The following is a 19,390-nucleotide window of genomic DNA, read 5'->3' as shown; positions in this document are numbered from 1 at the left end:
ATTGTTTTTTGGCCTATGATATGTAATAAACTTTAATTTTGATTTATATGTTATGGAAATCAATAATATATTCTACAAATAAAGGTTACAGCGTAAAGGTTACTCAATGTGCTTAGTTTTGTATGTTTCAGTACTATGCACCCTTGAAGAATGAAAAATGTTAGTGAAAGAGATAATAAAGGTTACAAGTAACAGGCACGTGCTTTACAAAAGAAACTTGAAGATGTCCAGCATTGTATAGTAAGGAAAAACAACAGTAATTATAATACAAGATGGGCACCCATAGGATTGCCCCTATACATATTTAGTACATCCTCCTTTGACATAAAGTCATGATGAGTGAAGGAAGAACTGAAAAATTGAAATTAATCATGCATTAATTGCCATCCTTATAAATCAAAGAGGATCAAATAATATACAGGCTTTCCGAATTTCCTTTTTAGTGCCAGCTTCCTTATGGCTCATTTACATACTTTCCCAGCAAGATGATATCTTTGACTCCAAGTATCAGCCTTTTGTCAATTAAAAAAATATGGTTCATATAGTGCGCCCATTAAATTCACAAAATTCATCTTTAATGTAGAAGAACTGTGATAACAGGCACAAACATGCTGATAAGCAGACAAGATAACCTAAATCCATTTAATAATTTTAATCACCCTTATTTATGTATCCCATCTGTAACTTGTATTGATACTCTTCTTTCCACGTAAAACAGTCATTAAGCCATTCCCCACTGTGACTCCGCCGTTTGAAATCTCTCCTCCTATTTGATCCATTAGACTCAAAAACTGCAAAATCAAAATATTTTAATTGATTCTTACCTACACACCTTTCTCAAAGCACATAAGAACAAATAATTGATGGCATCTTGAAGAGGTTTAAACAAAAATGTATGAAATTCAATCAAACATAAATAGAAACATATAATGTTTTCTATTCCTATTATAACTTCATACTTAAGTACCTTCATTTAAGCTGCAAGTTCTTGCACCAGTAAATATCTCATCAGGGTCAATATATTGTTGACTGATGATATGTGGAATCAAATTCTCTTTCCTGTAAACAAAAAAAGTGTCAGGAAGCTATGAAAGTTTATAGTCTTGTCTGAAAAAAAACATCTAAACAGTAACTTATCCTCATCTACCTTGCCCATAGTGGTATGATTTTTCCTGGAGCTACATCATCGTTGTCCTCCTCGTCTGAACCTTTATAAGGTGATATTTCATAAGATTCAATATTGATGTTGGATTTTGATGATAGACTTGCATTGCTGTCCAACATTGACTGCCCTTCTGTTTCAAGTGTACCTTTTGCAAAACTAGTTGACATGCTCGATACCTGTGATGCAGCAGCATAAACAAAGTTGGAAACATCATTTGTGCCATAAGGAGCCCAGTACAGACAGTCTCCAAGTATCTTGTATGCAAGTAAAATATTTTTAAAAAATTTGTTAGTTGTCAACATTCTATATGCAATTAGCTGACAGGTCTAATTGATTGCTACAGGATCTGAATTGGTAAGTTGTACCAGTTTACCTTTCCAGCATATGCATTTGGGGCCTGAAGTGTTGTTTCATTATGCTGATGGACGTCTTGCATGTGTTTTGCATCCTTTGATACAAATTTGTTAGACTTGGCATCCTCCTCTATCCGCCGTCTGCGCTCAGCAGCTTCCCTTTCCTTCTCTATACGGCGCTGCTTCTTTGCCTCTTCCTCCATTGCCTTCCTCTTACGCTCATAATCATCCTGTTTCAAAATGAGCAGTGTTTAGATAATATCCTCATATAATTAAGTCCATTGATGTGGGAAATATGTTATGGTTACTGTTCAAATACCAGAGCTCGGCGCCTCTGTTCTTTTGCTTCCTTCTCTGCACGAAGTTGTTCCTCAAGTTCCTTCTGCTGTTTCTGTGCTTCTTCCAATCGCCTCCGCTTTTCCTCGCGGTCTCTCTTGTCCATCTCTTCCTTTTTCCTCTTATTTGCTGCAGCCTCTGCTGCATTTTTTTTCCGTTCTTCCTCTTTCTGTTTTTTCTCCTCCAATTTTCTCAATTTATCTTGCTCCAATTTATTCTTTGCTTCTAAAGCTCTTCTTAACTTCAAATCAACACCAATCACAGAAGTGCCTGCCTGGGACTGCAAGGTGCATCCCACTGGCTTTTTTCTTGCCATGCCACTTGATATTGATTTATTACTGTCACTACAGGCAATACTTGATTCTTCACCTTCTTTTTCACCACGCCTGGCTAGTTCCTTCCTCATTTTGCGTTCTTGTTCCCTTTTCTCTTCAAGTCGTTTTGCAGCTTCAGCAGCCTCCAAAGCCTTCACTTTGATATCTCTCTTTCCTGCAGGAAATAAATTGAATTTTAAACATTTTAAGAACATAAGGTCATAAATACAACAATGCTCTAACTCAATACATCTTATATGCAATAGAATAAGAAGAAAAGCAATAAATATCTTTTTTTGTCCATCCTTGCTCAATATGTTCTAAGCATTTTTGTTACAACCTTCCTCATCTATTGTTTTAATTTTTAGACCTCATATTCTTTTTTTGTCCAACCTTCCTCAATATAACTGTATCTATTTTCTCTGGCCATAAGAATGAATGAGAAAATATATACTTTAATGCATTATCTGTTAATCCTCTTCAGATTTATTGAATTTCACTCCTATTTAAAATTTTAGATTCCTATTGATTTCTTGCATATGCAAGCCTAACCAAGCCTAACCACTTGAGACAATTAAATTTCTGAAACCATCTATTCTGAGAATTTCAAATGCTAAACCTTCTATGCTTTATTTACTAAAAAAATATTTTTGTAGTCATTTGAAGGTCTGCTTTTAATCCTTTTGTAATAGTGTTAAGCAACTACAATTCTGCACACATAAAGGTGTTTCTCTGCAGATGTGAAAAAGTTTCTCCTAGCAGTTCAAGATTTCAGAATCCGTGATTTGTTTTCACTAATGGCTCCAAGGAATGATAGGTTGAACAATTTTTGCCAATAGAGCATGTTACAGATGGTTTAGTCACTTTTTTCGCAATTAATGTTTTGCATGTTCAATAACTTAACATTTTCTTTTGGCTATTTGTTTAATACTGTAAGATGAGAGTCAAATAGGGCCCCATTAATTGGTCCCTGGAACACTAAAACATGCTTTATTCTATATCTTGTTGCGGGACACTACTGGTTTGAAAGTTTCTAAAATGACTAAACACATTCAGGTATTATAATAATGTCTTCTTAGGACAATAATGGTCATGATTAGTTTTAAATTTAATTTCCTGTTCTGTAATCTTTGTGTATTATGTGGACTGACAATTTGAATGCTGTTGAAAACCTTTGTTACATGTGCATGGCTTTTTGAAATGTAATGGTCAAATCGGTTCTTGAAGAATTCTGATATGAATAAATTATAGTATGTCATCAAGCAATGTACTAGAAGCTGCAATATGTTCTACTCTTTCAAGTAACATCACCCTTTTCAAAAAGATTTCATCTTCAGCATTTCGTCTAAGAGCAAATCTTATGCTTACAAGAGACATAGAACAGTATCATTCATGTTGAGAAAGTTCAGATGTGGAAAGTGATTCTGAAAAATCGGATGGGGATGAAAGTGGGGAATCAGGCTATGAAGAACAAGATAGACTAAATACAACAGATTGTGTAAGAGAGGGTGTCCACAGCACAGGTAAAATCCTTCCAAGGATTCAAGGCTTCTATGAGATACCAAAATCTGGATAAGATGATTCACAAACACTTGCTTCTGCAGGTACACAAGAAATTCCACCTTCAATGGAAGGTAGGAATCAACTTGAAGCATTAGAAGATGAGAGCAACGATGGCGAAGGGAATGACAGTCGAAGAAGAGATCTTTAAACTCAGTCCAAAAATGATAGTTCTAAAGTCTATAGTAATCATACGGTATACTAGTGCTTATAACTAGACAATAGTGACTAAGTAACAATGGCAAGGTATGAGGAAGCTTAATACCCCACAGGTCAGTATAGGGCATAAATGACAGTGTTAGGTTTTAAAATGATAAAAGGTAAATGAAAACCAAGAGAGTCAAATGAATCATGACATGGCACTATGGCAGTAATAACAACTGTTGAATAGGACAGTGATCTCGAAGTCTAATAGGGTGTGTATGAAGTAATGAAAAGAAAATAAAGTGTTGTACACGGACCTGTTAGGACAGTGGCAATGGGTATGCAGAAAACTATAGGATGTGTTGCCTTATGAATAACCATGAAAAAAAAATCTGAGATATGAATACATGTCACAAGACCCTATACATGTCAAGTAATAGTCAATACTGTCAAAATGCAGTGACAACCTTATGAAGGTACAAAGGAATAACATACAAAAACCTAAAATTCACCCCAAATGACAGTGGCAAGACACTAGTAAAGGCAATATAGAACATTGCTAAACATGACAATATTAAACATTTTCTACAGTAGCAAGCACCATGAAGAGGAGTGAATAGAAAGTGTCTCTATACAAGCACGATCATCATTGAAAGCACAACCATCACAAAAGGGCAAACATGTAGCCTATACATATTAAGCTTATGACAGTCATCATGCATCATAATAAAAACTTCCATAGAGAATAGAGGATAAGAACATAACAATGCCATGAAAAAACATTGGGCATATGCCAAAGGATAGGGAAGGAAGAGTGTGTGAGAAGGCAAATGCTCAAACACCATGAAGTAAAAGTGTAAGATCTTTTGGTGAATATAGTTAGTTTGCCAAACAGAGATAATATGTATTCATAATATATTCATGACAAACAATAGCAAAGCACTAGTCATAGGACAACAGTCATGAAATCATGTAAGGACCAGTCTACAATGACAGCACAGTCCCCTGGGTGCACCCATGGCAAGAGGACATGAATGCTATGCAAGAGTTGTAATGGTCCAATGGAATCACCATCATCCACTAATGCAACCAGAGTTTAAAGTGGAATCAAAGCATAAATATGTTTATAATGGAAACAATATCATCCTTTATTCACTCTCAAAAACCACCAAGTATTAAAAGAGAGAAAAAGAATGACCGTTGTAGAATCTTACAGTTCCCAATTCACAAGCAGAAATAGCAACACACAAAATGGGTCACCAAACTCACAGCATGCTTCGACAAACAACAATAGATGAGACAAAAAATTGAACAAATCGAAACTCTGTCTGAAACCTGTATAACACTGATGAGAACAGAAAAAGTAATGAATCTTAAACAAATATCAATTAATGGAGCACAAGAATAACCCTTCTACATTTTTGCGGCATCTAGATAAATCTGTTAGACTTAAAAAACTTTATTGTAGAACATAATAATACAAACTATTGCTACCATATTCATGCCTTCATAGAGGGTAGAGCGATCAAAGCATGAAGTTCTATCTTCATGGCTTCAGTATCTGAAAGCAGGGGTGTAGGCTGTTGAGATAAGCTGTATGCATCTATGATTGGCAGGATGTTTTAAGATCAGGACAAGATTTTTTATTCCATTTAGTGTGATGTTCATTTCTGAAGCACCTATGAGTTGGTTCCTTGTGAAACAGAGTTCACAAAGATGCTTTATTATTGTGTTTAAAGTCATTTACTGCAATAAAATTTAATATCAGGCATATGTTTTCAGATACACGAGTATTGTAGAAGGATCCTGTATGATTAATTGAATTCTAAACACTTAATGTGGGATCTCAGAAGCCTATTATAAAATACAAGCTCTGCTAGAATAAACTATTTTCTGACATTTTCTTCTTCTGCAGACTGTGTTACTTCAAGAGGCTTTAGAGGTTTCTTGGAAGAGGTCAGGCCAGAAAGTTTGGATCAAGTGACTCAGGCGTGCTTCATCTCCAAGTGAGCTTGCTAAGGTTTGAACTTTTAAAAAAAAAAATCTGTCACTGCCTTTGTCAATCTGATGCTTATGTATGCTAATGCTCTAACAACACTTAGTTACAAGAGGAGCATTTAACTCATAACAACACCACTGCAGAGTTAGGGTGGCCAGGTCGAGCAGCAGACTTGCTTCCTCTAGTTTGGCTGCAAACACAAAAGATATTCAGGAAGGATGACAGAGAGACCACCAGTGATTAAATTTTCTACTTGTTTTATCTCGGATTGATGTGTTAATAACAATACCATCTGTTGCAGGCTTTATTCTAACCCATTGTATGGTGTGTAGACATGCATATTAAATGCTAGCAATCAGGTTGAAATCTGGACAACCCTGACCTGGCAAAGACCACTGGGAGGATCATGTTGATGTAGAAGTGAAACATTGCAAAATGCAGATATCTTCAAATTCTTATATAAAAATAAGTGCGACTTCCTTATAGTCTGTGTACACAAGTCTCTTAAAGTTAATGTCTCAGTTTATGTTTTTATGTCCATTAGATATCCTTAGCTGATAATGCAGTGGTGTATAAAATGGGGAGCCTGGTTTTAGATGTTTTCGGGAATTCCATCCTGTGTTATGTAGAATTAATAACAGGGGCTATGATTTTAGTATTTATGATGGTTAATTATTGAATTATGCACTAACATGTTATCACTAGTATCGATCTCCAAATGTAATATCCCTCAATAAATATTAATATACAATCAATTAATTGTGCTCTTATTAATATTATTTTTATAATTTTATAAAATCCATGTCTATATAGTAATATATAATATTTAATAACAATCACTAATAGTAATATTTGATATAAATATGTATATTAATCTTTGTTTAAATATTAATTTGATATTAACTTTCAATGTTATTAATATCAATCAGGGAGAGATTATTCTTGATAAGGCACGAATGGTTGGCAACTTAGGTCGTGACTCTTCACAAAGAAAAGTCACGACTCGACTCTACTCTCCACGGATTATATAGAGAAGCTCTCGCGGCTAGCCAGGGGATGGAAGATCAGCGGTCAAAAGGGATCAGCCTGTCAGAAAAACTGTCTGCAACGGTCTGTATTCCTTACCCGATGTTAGTGAGGAAATCTTAAAATATGATAAACTATTAATATTATTAAATATTGTTCAATGACAATCATGTTCCAAGATAGGAATCAAATGTAGTAAATAATGAATATCACGTTCCAGAATAAATGCAATATAATAAAAATATATATCTTAGAAGAAAAACTAACTGGTTAACTAATAATAGAATAGCAGTTAAATATACAATGTTATACTGGGTATTTACAAACATAAATACAGTCAGATACATAGAAATAGAACTGGATATTTAAAAATAATTATGATAACAGTTGAGTTATATAACTTTAAATCGGTGTAATAGTGGAATTACTTTGATATATACTTGCCATCACTACCAATAACTAAGGAGAGGTGATGGACTGGTTTCCAAGAGGGGCCCTAAATCCAGTCAATAGGTTGTTTCCCAAGAGAGGGTGGGGATCAGCAACCCGAGAACCTTGAGGACAGGGTCCAGAATGTTGTTGTGTAGCTAGGTCGGATCCCTTCTAGGGCTGACCTAGTGCACAAAATGCCAAGTGGCCTGTCGGCCTTGGCATTTGGATATCTCAGTTGTATGAGTCTAATTTGGGGCAGGCCCTATTTGGGTGAGCCACTTATGTGTAACTTGTAGTTAAGTTAAATGTAACTTGCAACTAAGGGAGACTCATATGTAACTTGTAATATATAGGTATGACCCTATCCTTGGAGCCAAAAGTATATGGCCGACTTGAGGTCTATTAGGAGGTATTGATTCATATATATGCAAGGTAATTATTTCATCAATAGATATGAATTCAATAACATGGTGGTCATGTAGTGTGCTCGGGGGTGATGATAAGAGCTTATTGTCTATGGTTGGGAAGGCAACAGATCTGATGTTTGCCTGTGGTTAACGAGCACTACCATAAAATCAACATGGTATCAGAGCAAGTTCCTTCTAAAGAGCCTAACTGCTTGAAGGTAGATCCTGTGCTTTTGAGGGAGTTCAATCAAAGTAATTTGCAGACTGAGAAATCTAAGTGCAGGCAAAAGTCGATTACCGAGCCTCTCAACTCAGCCGTGAGCATCGCATATGCTCTGCGGCAAGTAACGACCGTTGAGGTGCCGATGATCGCCATAGATCTGTCGTTAGTGCTCAATGACAGATTCAGTCTGATGCCTTTGCGTTGAAAGTCGCCAAGCCTGGTATCGAAATACTGACAATAAGTCGAGTCGCTATGGACATCTTTGTCCGTTTTAACATTCTATATTTGAATTCTCCATTCGGGGAGGAGAACATGTTGTGGAGGATTCTCTCCGGCGATCGTAACATTTTACTAGCAAATGAAAGTGATGGAGTTCACTCGCTTCACAACGCTCGTGGCTAGAGACATTGACAAGGTGGCAGCAAGCATTCTGAGGATTGAACGAAGCGACGCAAGTCGGTACGCGTGCTATCGACTGCTCAGTATAATGGACGGTTGAGATCGAGCAGCAGCATAGTGGCGAGTTTTGTGATGATCACATTAAGTTGTACACAAATGTGAAATGTGTGCGTATGGGGACGAAAGGGAATGGAGGCACCTAACGATCAGGAATGGTGGAGAAGGCCTCCGTGCAATAACGCCTTGCAACAGCTCTCATATCATCCTAGAAGCTTCGAGAGTCACATGAAGCATTCGTTTCACTGAAGCCTCCATAGGCATCAGATGATATTGCAACTGAAGGTCCAGTTATTCGAGTTCTTACTTATGTCACTCTTGAAGAGCATCTAAAGTTTGTCCTAGGATGGGCACTACAGCTTAGCATTCTAGCACACCCTACTACAAGTGGATTTTTGTCACATTTATGTGGTTGGTCCATCACTTTGTTGTGGATGGTATTAAAGGCAGTTCTTCAGATGATGCTTAAGCTATGCTCCAAGCAGATATTGTGGACAGATGATGAGTGATGGCAAGGGCCAAAGGCCACGCAGCCATCAGATCATCACTAGGTGCTTCGATGTGATCAATCCAAGTGAATGGAAATTCCATTGCTGAGCAAAATTATAAAAGATAAGTACTCTTTATGTTTGAATAATGCTACATCATTGAATAGTGAATCATGTGTTGACATTTCCCCTGACTATCATTATCTCTCTCCGAAATGCTTCCAGGACGAATCAGAGATTGCATTCAAGGAAGATTGCTTCCATTTCTTCGCAAAGGAAGAATCAGCATTCAGAGGGAGTCTGACATATCGTCAGAAGTAACCTTGGACAAAGAGATTAGAAGGTTGATATCTGCTTCAGAGGGAGCTTGACATTTCAGCTTCAGAGGAAGCATGACATTTCAGCTTCAAAGGGAGCTTGACATTTTAGCTTCACAGGGAGATTGACATTTCAGCTTCAGAGGAAGCCTGACATTCCAGCTTTAGAGGGAGCCACCTCATCATGAAGATTTGGTTAATGCATTTTTCTCTGTGATGGAGAAATTTGAGGTGAAAGCCCTTGTTAATGAGTTCTTCTCTATGACGGAGAATATCGACCTGCAATCCCTTGTTAATGAGTTCTTTTCTATGAGGGAGAAGTTCGAGGTGCAATCCCTTGTTGATGCATTCTTCTCTGGGAGAAGTCTGAGGTTAAAAGCCCTTGTTCCACCCTCTGCGAGTGTATGAAAGGTGGATCCACCCTCTGCGAGTAGGCGTGGTGGAGATGCATTCTTCTGTGGGAGAAGTTTGAGGTTAAAGCCCTCGTTCCACCCTCTGCGAGTAGGTATGGTTGATCCACCCTTTGCCAGTAGGCATGGTGGAGATTCATTCTTCTCTAGGAGAAGTCGGAGGTTAGAGCCCTTGTTCCACCCTCTACGAGTAGGCATGGTGGTAACGCACCCTTCTGTAGGAGAAGGTTGAGGTGAAAGCCCTCGTCCACCATCTGCGAGTAGGCATGGTGAGCATACCCTTTGCGAGTAGGTATGGTGGGTATCATGGAAGAAATTCCATGATGTGCTTGTTCACCCTCTGGGAGTAGCTATGGTGAACATATTATTCATGGAAGTAGCCATGGTGGTAGTCACTATGTGACTTGGTTATTCAAAAGGAATCCTCCCTAGCTAAGAGGGAGTGTTGTTGTGTAGCTAGGTCGGATCCCTTCTAGGGCTGACCTAGTGCACAAAATGCCAAGTGGCCTGTCGACCTTGGCATTTGGATATCTCAATTGTATGAGTCTAATTTGGGGCAGGCCCTATTTGGGCAAACCACTTATGTGTAACTTGTGATTAAGTTAAATGTAACTTGCGACTAAGGGAGACTCATATGTAACTTGTAATATATAGGTCTGACCCTATCCTTGGCGCCAAAAGTATATGGCTGACTTGAGGTCTATTAGGAGGTATTGATTCATATATATGCAAGGTCATGATTTCATCAATAGATATGAATTCAATAACATGAAGGTCATGTAGTGTGCTCGGGGGTGACGATAAGAGCTTATCGTCTATGGTTGGGAAGGCAACAGATCTTATGTTTGCCTATGGTTAACGAGCACTACCATAAAATCAACATGGTATCACAGCGGGTTCCTTCTATAGAGTCTAACTGCTTGAAGGTAGATCCTATGCTTTTGAGGGAGTTCAATCAAAATAATTTGCAGATTGAGAAATCTAAGTGCAGGCAAGAGTCGATTACCGAACCTCTCAACTGAGTCGTGAGCATCGCATATGCTCTGCGGCAAGTAATGACCGTTGATGTGCCGATGATCGCCATAGATTTGTCATTAGTGCTCAATGATAGATTCAGTCTGATGCCCTGTCGTTGAAAGTCGCCAAACCTTGTATCTAAATGTTGACGGTAAGTGGAGTCGCTATGGACATTTATGTCCGTTTTAACATTCTATATTCGAATTCGAATTCGAGGAGGAGAACATGTTGTGGAGGATTCTCTCCGACAATCGTAACATTTTACTAGCAAATGAAAGTGACGAAGTTCGCTCGCTTCATGGTGCTCGTAGCTAGAGACATTGACAAGGTGGCAGCAAGCATTTTGAGGATTCAACGAAGCAACGTGAGTTGGTATGCGTGCTATCAACTGCTCATTATAATGGAAGGTTGAGATCGAGCAGCAGCATAGTGGCGAGTTTTGTGTTGATCACTGTAGCCATACACAAATGTGAAATGTGTGTGTATGGGGACGAAAGCGAATGGAGGCACCTAACGATCAGGAATGGTGGAGAAGGCATCCATGCAATGACACCTTGCAACAGCTCTCACATCATCCTAGAAGCTTCGAGAGTCACATGAAGCATTCATTTCACTGAAGCCTGCATAGGCATCGGATGATATTGCAATTGAAGGTCCAATTATTTGAGTTCTTACTTATGTCGCTCTTGAAGATCATCTGAAGTTTGTCCTAGGATGGGCGTTGCAGCTTAGCATTCTGGCACACCCTGCTACAAGTGGGTTTTTGTCGCATTTATGTGGTTGGTCCATCACTTTGTTGTGGATGGTATTAAAGGCAGTTCTTCAGATGATGCTTAAGCTATGCTCGAAGCAGATATTGTGGACAGATGATGAGTGATGGCGAGGGCCAAAGGCCACGCAGCCATCAGATCATCACTAGGTTCTTCGATGTGATCAATACAAGTGAATGGAAATTCCATTGCTGAGCAAAATTATAAAAGATAAGTACTCTTTATGTTTGAATAATGCTACATCATTGAATAGTGAATCATGTATTGACATTTCCCCTAACTATCATTATCTCTCTTTGAAATGCTTCCAGGACGAATCAGAGATTGCATTCAAGGAAGATTGCTTGCATTTCTTCGCCGAGGAAGAATCGGCATTCAGAGGGAGTTTGACATATCATCAGAAGTAACCTCGGACGAAGAGATTAGAAGGTTGATATCTACTTCAGAGGGAGCTTGACATTTCAACTTCAGAGGAAGCATGACATTTTAGCTTCAGATGGAGCTTGACATTTTAGCTTCAGAGGAAGCCTAACATTCCAGCTTCAGAGGGAGCCATGTCATCATGAAGATTTGGTTAATGCATTTTTCTCTATGATGGAGAAATTTGAGGTGAAAGCCCTTGTTAATGAATTCTTCTTTGTGAGGGAGAAGATCGAGGTGCATTCCCTTGTTAATGAGTTCTTCTCTGTGAGGGAGAAGTTCGAGGTGCAATCCCTTGTTGATGCATTCTTCTTTGGGAGAAGTCTGAGGTTAAAGCCCTCATTCCACCCTTTGCGAGTAGGCATGGTGGAGATGCATTCTTCTCTGGGAGAAGTCTAAGGTTAAAGCCCTCGTTCCACCCTCTGCGAGTAGGTATGGTGGATCCACCCTCTGAAAGTAGGCATGGTGGAGATGCATTCTTCTCTGGGAGAAGTCTGAGGTTAGAGCCCTCGTACCACCCTCTGCGAGTAGGCATGGTGGAGCTACCCTCTATGAGTAGGCATGGTGGTAATGCACCCTTCTCTGGGAGAAGGTTGAGGTGAAAGCCCTCTTCCACCCTCTGCGAGTAGGTATGGTGGGTGTCATGGAAGAAATTCCATGATGTGCTTGTTCACCCTCTGGTAGTAGCTATGGTGAAAGTATTATTCATGGGAGTAGCCATGGTGGTAGTCACTATGTGACTTGGTTATTCAGAAGGAATCCTCCCTAGCTAAGAGGGAGTGTTGTTGTGTAGCTAGGTCGGATCCCTTCTAGGGCCGACCTAGTGCACAAAATGCCAAGTGGCCTGTCGGCCTTGGCATTTGGATATCTCAGTTGTATGAGTCTAATTTAGGGTAGGCCCTATTTGGGCGAACCACTTATGTGTAACTTGTGATTAAGTTAAATGTAACTTGCAACTAAGGGAGACTCATATGTAACTTGTAATATATAGGTCTGACCCTATCCTTCGCGCCAAAAGTATATGGCCGACTTGAAGTCTATTAGGAGGTATTGATTCATATATATGCAAGGTCGCGATTGCATCAATAGATATGAATTCAATAACATGAAGGTCATGTAGTGTGCTTGGGGGTGACGATAAGAGCTTATCGTCTAGGGTTGGGAAGGCAACAGATCTGATGTTTGCCTGTGGTTAACGAGCATTACCATAAAATCAACACAAAATGGGTTAAGGGCTTGGATCTGTAAACTTTGAGGGAAGCCTATTGAAATTGGTATCAAAGCGCTTTGGCAACATAGTCATTATCTTCCTCTTAGACTGGAGTAATGCAAGGGTTAAAGAAGTTAATCCTTTAGAATTAATTAATGAGCAATTTACTTGTCAATCAGTCAAATCAATGGAATATGGAATGACACACATTTGATTATTTTTGCTGAACCAGTTTCTTATTTTAACTAATCTAAGTCATATTGAAATAAGATTAATTATGATTAAACAAGGGACATTACACCAAACTCCTATCATTTATCACTTCTCTATCACATAACCAAAGGCTATCGAAACTCATATCAGTTATTTGGAGTGCTGAAGCCTTTGAGTATGTGTAGCCTTTATTAATTTAATGAACGGAGAGTATTAAAATAGGAAGTATTATTTCCTTGAAAAAGGTGTGAAGACTTAAACAGTAAGACTATTTTCTCAAGTTCAGACAAGAATTTACCTGTCATAATTGATGCTGCTGCCTGTTTCTGCTGAACTAATGGAATAAAAGATTTCACATTGCATAATATGTTGCTCGGTTTCTGACTGATCCTTGGTGAAATCTGGCTCGCAAAGTTGCTACCAGCTCTTACATTGGGCGTTTTTGAATCATCCTTTCTGACGGATGAACCATATCTCTTTTGCAACCCATTTATATTCTCCTTTACACAAGCCTGCCCTCCAAGATTTGAAAAATTAAAACATTTTGGGCTCAACAAAGCTTGCTTTTTGGACAGATTCAGTCTTTTGTCCGTGGAGCTTGTGATGATGCTTTCACAGAATCTTCCACCTGGAGTAGATAAGGGAGAATTGTGTTTTGCTGAGTCTGTCAAAATATTCTTGGTACTCAGAACACTTTTATTACTCGATGAGCCAAATCTTTTTCCAAGCTTATTTGTTGCAGTGTGGTGATCCATACTCTCCTCCTCAACCAGAATTTCCTCTTCAATAGGAAAACATCCAGCATGCTCTCTGTTGATTTGAACTTGCTTTGCAAACAAGTTGGAGTCTGTGTCCGTGGAATTTGTGACAGTTCTGTCAAATAACATTCCACCTGCAGGGGTCAATGAACCTGAATAATCAATGGCTGATGGATATTCCCTACCCCAACATTTGATGGAATTTTCTGAGTGGTCACTAGAGTCTGAGAAAATATGAGTCCATCGAGCATCTGATGGTGTGTGTTTTCTGCACTTCAACATTTTATTAGGCATTGGAGTGAATGAGTGAAAACCATTGTACAACTCTGTAGCTTCCATATCCCTTTTCACAAGGGAATCTTTACCACCTGTAAAAACCTCATGAAACTCTAGTCCAAATTGATTGGAAGGCTTCTTATTGACTGCAACTGACTTACTTAAACCACACTGACCCAACTCTGTAACCACATTTCTTTTCAATAAAGGTGTCCTTATCATGTCGCATTTGTCCATGCCACCTAGCACCTTCTGGAAAGAGAACTCTGAAATAGCCTCATCTGAAGGTACAGTCTTGGAATCACCCTGTTGCCCACGATCTTGAGGACTAGTCACTTCGAAACTGTACCCAAATGACTGAGATTTTGATGGTGTAGCATGTAGGTGAGTTTTATCCAGTAAAAAGGAAACAGAGGTGCAATTTGACGACATGCCATCAACTTCAAATTGAGGCAATCCTATACAACTCAAAGAGCCTTCCTTAATCTTGGCATAAGCTGTGTATGAAGGTAAATTTCTACTGAAAACTTCATTCCTACTCAGACATTTTTGCTCTGCCAAATCTGTCAAACATGAGAGTCTTGGATATCCCATCTTCATAGATAATTTTTCTCTCTTAAATTGCTCGTTCAATAGGAGCCTTGCCATTTGTCGACATTCAATGTCTTTGGGAGATAGATTTTCATCCCTCTTCATTTCAGAAGACAGAAAAGCATCCAAACTTCCTTCTTGTGGACAAGAGAAATCTTTTGGTGAAAATATCACCATGTCATCATGTCTCTGTTCATCGTTTTCAACCAAATCATTTAGACCAACACCATCAAGAGTAGCACCCTGAACAGATGTGTTATACTCATAAGCCTTTGAACATGACTCACTTCGCAACAACCTTGGTTGCCTGGCAGAGCTAAATTCTTCTTGTGCAAGGGATCGTTGCTTCTGATATCCAGGCCAGGATTTATTTTGCAGCTTCAGAGCTCGATCTTCTTTCCAGGGAACCATGTTTCTAGAAAACGATTTGCCTCGAATCGATGGAATTCTATCTTTTAAATCTACAGGTGTATTTCTAGGGGCATCACACAAAATTTCTCTCTGCCTCATACCAGCTTCAACCTGACAGAAACTTCGAAGATCAGAATCTAAGGCCCCCAACTTCCCTGGGGAAACCCCTGATTGAAGAGGAGAAAGAGAGGATTCATCATGTTTTTGAGCCCCAAACTCTGTAACTTCTACCATCTGAGATGTCAGATCCTCCTCTTCTTCTGATGGGACCTTGACACTCATATCCATGGAAGATGTTGGCCTTCCGTTTTGGGGAATCAAACCACCTTCTTCACATTCACCCATACCATGATTCAGAGTGCTTCTCACTGGATCACAATCACTCCAAGACGGCTCAATTTTGTTGCCATATGAGCCCTCTAGTACACCGGTCTTGACTGAATGAATGGATAGATCCTCCATTACACCTGGAAAACTCTGACAAGAGACACGCAAAGCTGCTGCAGACGAAATTGTTTCAAGTTCCATTTCTGTGGACTGCTTACCTGCATCATTGTTAAAGGAGGATGATCTACAAATAGATGTTTGCTGAAAAACATCATGACTAATTGGAGTTTCAGTATCTTCATTCCCTGTTAATTCTTCCATTGCAACTTTCAGACCAGGTGAACCTTCTTTGTGAGAAACATAGTTTTGGTTTTGGTTACCTTGCGAATAGAGCATTTCAGATGGCTTACACAATCTTGCGAACTTGCTAAATGGCATCTCCTTCTTTAATAAAAACTCTTCCCTCCCTGCTATAGCATTATGTGCTTGTTTTATGCTAACAAGCAACTTACTGTCACTCATTGTTTCTTTCACTAAAACACTTCTGGAACGATCTAAGCCCACACTTCGGCTCCTCAAAGTATTTGCTGGATGAGGTATGCTGCATTGGGATGTCAGCATCTCTGGTAGCATTGAGCTCTTACTGACTGAACTTGAATCTACTTGTACAATATTCCCGAATGCTTTCCTTTCAAGTGGGTGCAAGCTATCCTGAAGTTGACTCGGGATCTGCATTTCTGGAGTTGTCATGTGTGAGAGTTGTCCATTTTCAGCAATATTTGAGGTATCCTGCAGCTGAATAGTTTCTATGGCATCCAAAGCTTCTGACTGTTCCGCATCTTTGGCATTCAAGGCTTCTGACTGTTCCGCATCTTTGGCATTCAAGGCTTCTGACTGTTCTGCATCTTTCATGTCAGCACTGTTTCCACGGCAAGGCCTTGGAGATGGCCATCCTTCTGCACATTCCTGAACTATTTTTGGTGTGTCTTTCTGCGGGATTCTCTTACAATCCATGTCATTGGAACCCTCACAGACTAAATCCAAAGAATTCAGTTTCACCTCTCCTGTCACTATTTCTTCTCCATGACCAACATTATCTCTCATAGCAACAACTTCCAACTGAATCATGACAGGTGCTGCTGAATTGTCTTTGTTTTGTTGAAGGGTCATCGCAGGACTTGAGGATGGCCAACCTCCTGTACATTCCTGAAATACTTTTGTTGTGTCTTCCTCTGGGACTCTCGTACAATAATCCATATCATTAGAATACTCACAGACCAGCTCCAAGAAATTCGGTTTCATCTCTACAGTCACCATTTCTTCTCTGTAGGCAGCATTATCTCTTATAGCATTAATCTCATTGGTCTCAGTAGCATTAATCTCATTGGTCTCAGAAGATGAGTTACCTCTGTCTCTTGTTTGCGGTGCCACTGCTACGACAGGAGAAGGAAATAAAGATGGGCTTTCTCTGCCGCCTGTTTGTGATGGAACTGCCTTAACAGGAGAAGGCAATGGAGATGACTTGCCTGTCCGTCCCGTTTGTGATAAGGCCACAATGACAGGAGAAGGCAATGGAGATGAGTTGCCTGTCCCTCCCGTTTGTGATAAGGCCACAGTGACAGGAGAAGGCAATAGAGATGGTTTGCCTATCCCTCCTGTTTGTGGTAGGACAGGATAGAGCAATGGAGATGAACTGTTTCTCTCTCCTGTTTGCAGTGAGACCGCCATTTCAGGACATGCTGATGGAGACACCATGGCAGCCACATTCATAGGCTCCTCGGGAACCTCAACCGTAGTCTGCAACTTGTGCCTGGCACGGGTATTCCTCGTGGCCTCGGGCTGCTCTTTTGATTCTATAGCCTTTCTCTTACCAGTCTCCTTTTCTGCACTGAGAACAATCTGGCATTGCCTTGCCTTGGATCGTGTAATTCTTCCAACAGGCAATGCTGCTGCTACATCACTCTTCTTTTTCTTCTCCTTAGCCCCCACTCTCCTTCTCCCTCCTCTACCACCCTTGTGGACTACATTGATGTCCTCTTTTTCTTCTTCTCCACCTCCTCCTTCTCTCTTCTCGTCCCTTCTGTCCCTGTGGGCATTGAGCAAATTCTCTCTGGCAGGTGTTGTCCCTCCAACCCTGCAGTTATCCTCACCACCACCATTGTCACTCTCTCTTTCTTCTTGTTTTTCCAACTCTTCAAGTCCATCCACAAAGGTATGTGGCAAATCCGACTTTCCCTCATTTCCCTCCTGGGTGTCCTGACAATGCCCTTTCCCCACCACTGGCTCGTCCCCAGCAATTTGCCGACCACCATCTCCATTTTCTTCAAACCTCCCTAAATTCTTTTCAAGCCTACGTCTCTTAGTAGCACCCTGATAAAATGCAGGCCGATCCGCCGTGGATGAACCCCGCTTCGTACAGAAATAACCCTCATACGCCTCGGAAAACCGCCCATTCACTGCCACAAATCAAAATTTAAAAAAGAACACCCATGATTTAAATCCTTTCACTGCAAAAAGAAAAAATACATAAACTAATAATTTGTAAACCCTAGCTATTGGGTAGAGTTGTTTTTACATACAGCTGATGCTATTTATCGAATTCTTGTGCTTTGAGGTCTTAACAGCTGCTCCTGAATTGGCGACCAACGAGGGCGGTGGATCAATTCCTTTGAGGAAACAGATGGAAATTAAGGCCTCGTTGTAGAGTCTCTGGTGTGATTCAAACTCTCGAACCACCTCATTTTTCAAATCAAATATCCCTTGCAGAACAATTTCTTCAAAAGTAGGCTCCTCCATGGCAAGCAGATGTAATTCTATCTGTCTACTCAACAAAAATCAGTAAAATACCATCATCCGTAATATGCTGCTTCTCCCGCTCATGGCTTGCTGCTTGAATAAACCGGCTGCAACGGGTACGGCCTTTTCGGGACTTCAAAGATGTGTGACGGGGATTTTCCCAGGGGAGATACTCTTGTGCTTTGCTGCTACTGCGCTAGGGGCTCTGCAATGTTATAATCTTGACGGAAATTGTCGAAATTCACCGGTTCTAGATATTCAGGATTACAGTCTGTTTTTTGAAATGGTCGGCCAGATTTTTGGGAAATTTTCTGTCATCGGATCTGCGAGTGTCCGTTATGAGTAATTTAAATTTTAGGGTTGAGTGAACGGTGCTTTTCTATCGGCGGTCGCAATTTCAAAATAATTTAACCGTTGAAGGGGTGTGGGGAAGAAGAAGAGTGAGAATTTTAGTCGTCATAGTTTTGTTTTTTAACATTACTACCACAATATTTTTTTATATATTAAATTAAATTATATATTTAATTAGTTTATATTATTTTGCTGTGTATAATTTTTTTAAGGTTTTAATATTGTTAGATCAGTTTTGTAATTTATTAAAATTGAAAGTACAAGTCTAAGGTGGAGCTACAATTCTAATGGCGTCTCTTATATAGCATTTTGAGGGATTTGAACCTTGGTGGATGATGAAAACAAGAAACATACTATCATCTTTACCAATTGTGCTCCACCAATCTATATCTTACAACATAAATTGTAATGTAAAAGTTGATGTAAACATATATCGGCAAGGATTATTGTCAAAGTGGCTTGAGGTATATTCCTGGCCTCATTCCTTATTTAATGGAACTTTAGGAGACTTAAATAGTTGTGGATGGTGAAATAAAAAAATATACCATCATCTTCACCAATTGTACTCCACCAATCAAAACTTTACAACACATAAATTTTAAAATTATAATCACCATCAA

The 19,390-nt window shown here is 39.5% G+C and overlaps 1 protein-coding gene across 1 annotated transcript; it reads right to left on the bottom strand.

Moving 5' to 3' along the window:
• Window positions 1-340: 340 nt before the first annotated feature.
• On the bottom strand, window positions 341-18,787 carry LOC131069509 (uncharacterized). Its single transcript, XM_058004976.2, has 7 exons — window positions 18,203-18,787; window positions 13,559-18,079; window positions 1,838-2,343; window positions 1,539-1,748; window positions 1,148-1,341; window positions 968-1,059; window positions 341-791 (listed from the first exon to the last, which is right to left on the bottom strand). Exons 1-7 carry the CDS (start codon window positions 18,417-18,419, stop codon window positions 652-654), a joined length of 5,880 nt encoding a protein of 1,959 aa, XP_057860959.2. The 5' UTR covers window positions 18,420-18,787; the 3' UTR covers window positions 341-651.
• Window positions 18,788-19,390: the final 603 nt, after the last annotated feature.

The sequence above is a fragment of the Cryptomeria japonica genome, chromosome 3 (genome assembly GCF_030272615.1).
Source record: "Cryptomeria japonica chromosome 3, Sugi_1.0, whole genome shotgun sequence".
NCBI classification, from domain to species: Eukaryota; Viridiplantae; Streptophyta; class Pinopsida; order Cupressales; family Cupressaceae; genus Cryptomeria; species Cryptomeria japonica.
This window is presented reverse-complemented; position numbering and strand designations above follow the sequence as displayed.

Bases quoted from the DNA above. Each gene is read 5' to 3' on its own strand.
- LOC131069509 (XM_058004976.2), bottom strand. From the start codon at position 18,419: ATGGAGGAGCCTACTTTTGAAGAAATTGTTCTGCAAGGGATATTTGAT. The intron at 1,060-1,147 runs GTAGATGAGGAT...TTTTGTTTACAG, and splicing joins ATCATACCACTATGGGCAAG to GAAAGAGAATTTGATTCCAC. The intron at 792-967 runs GTACTTAAGTAT...TTGATTTTGCAG, and splicing joins AACTTGCAGCTTAAATGAAG to TTTTTGAGTCTAATGGATCA.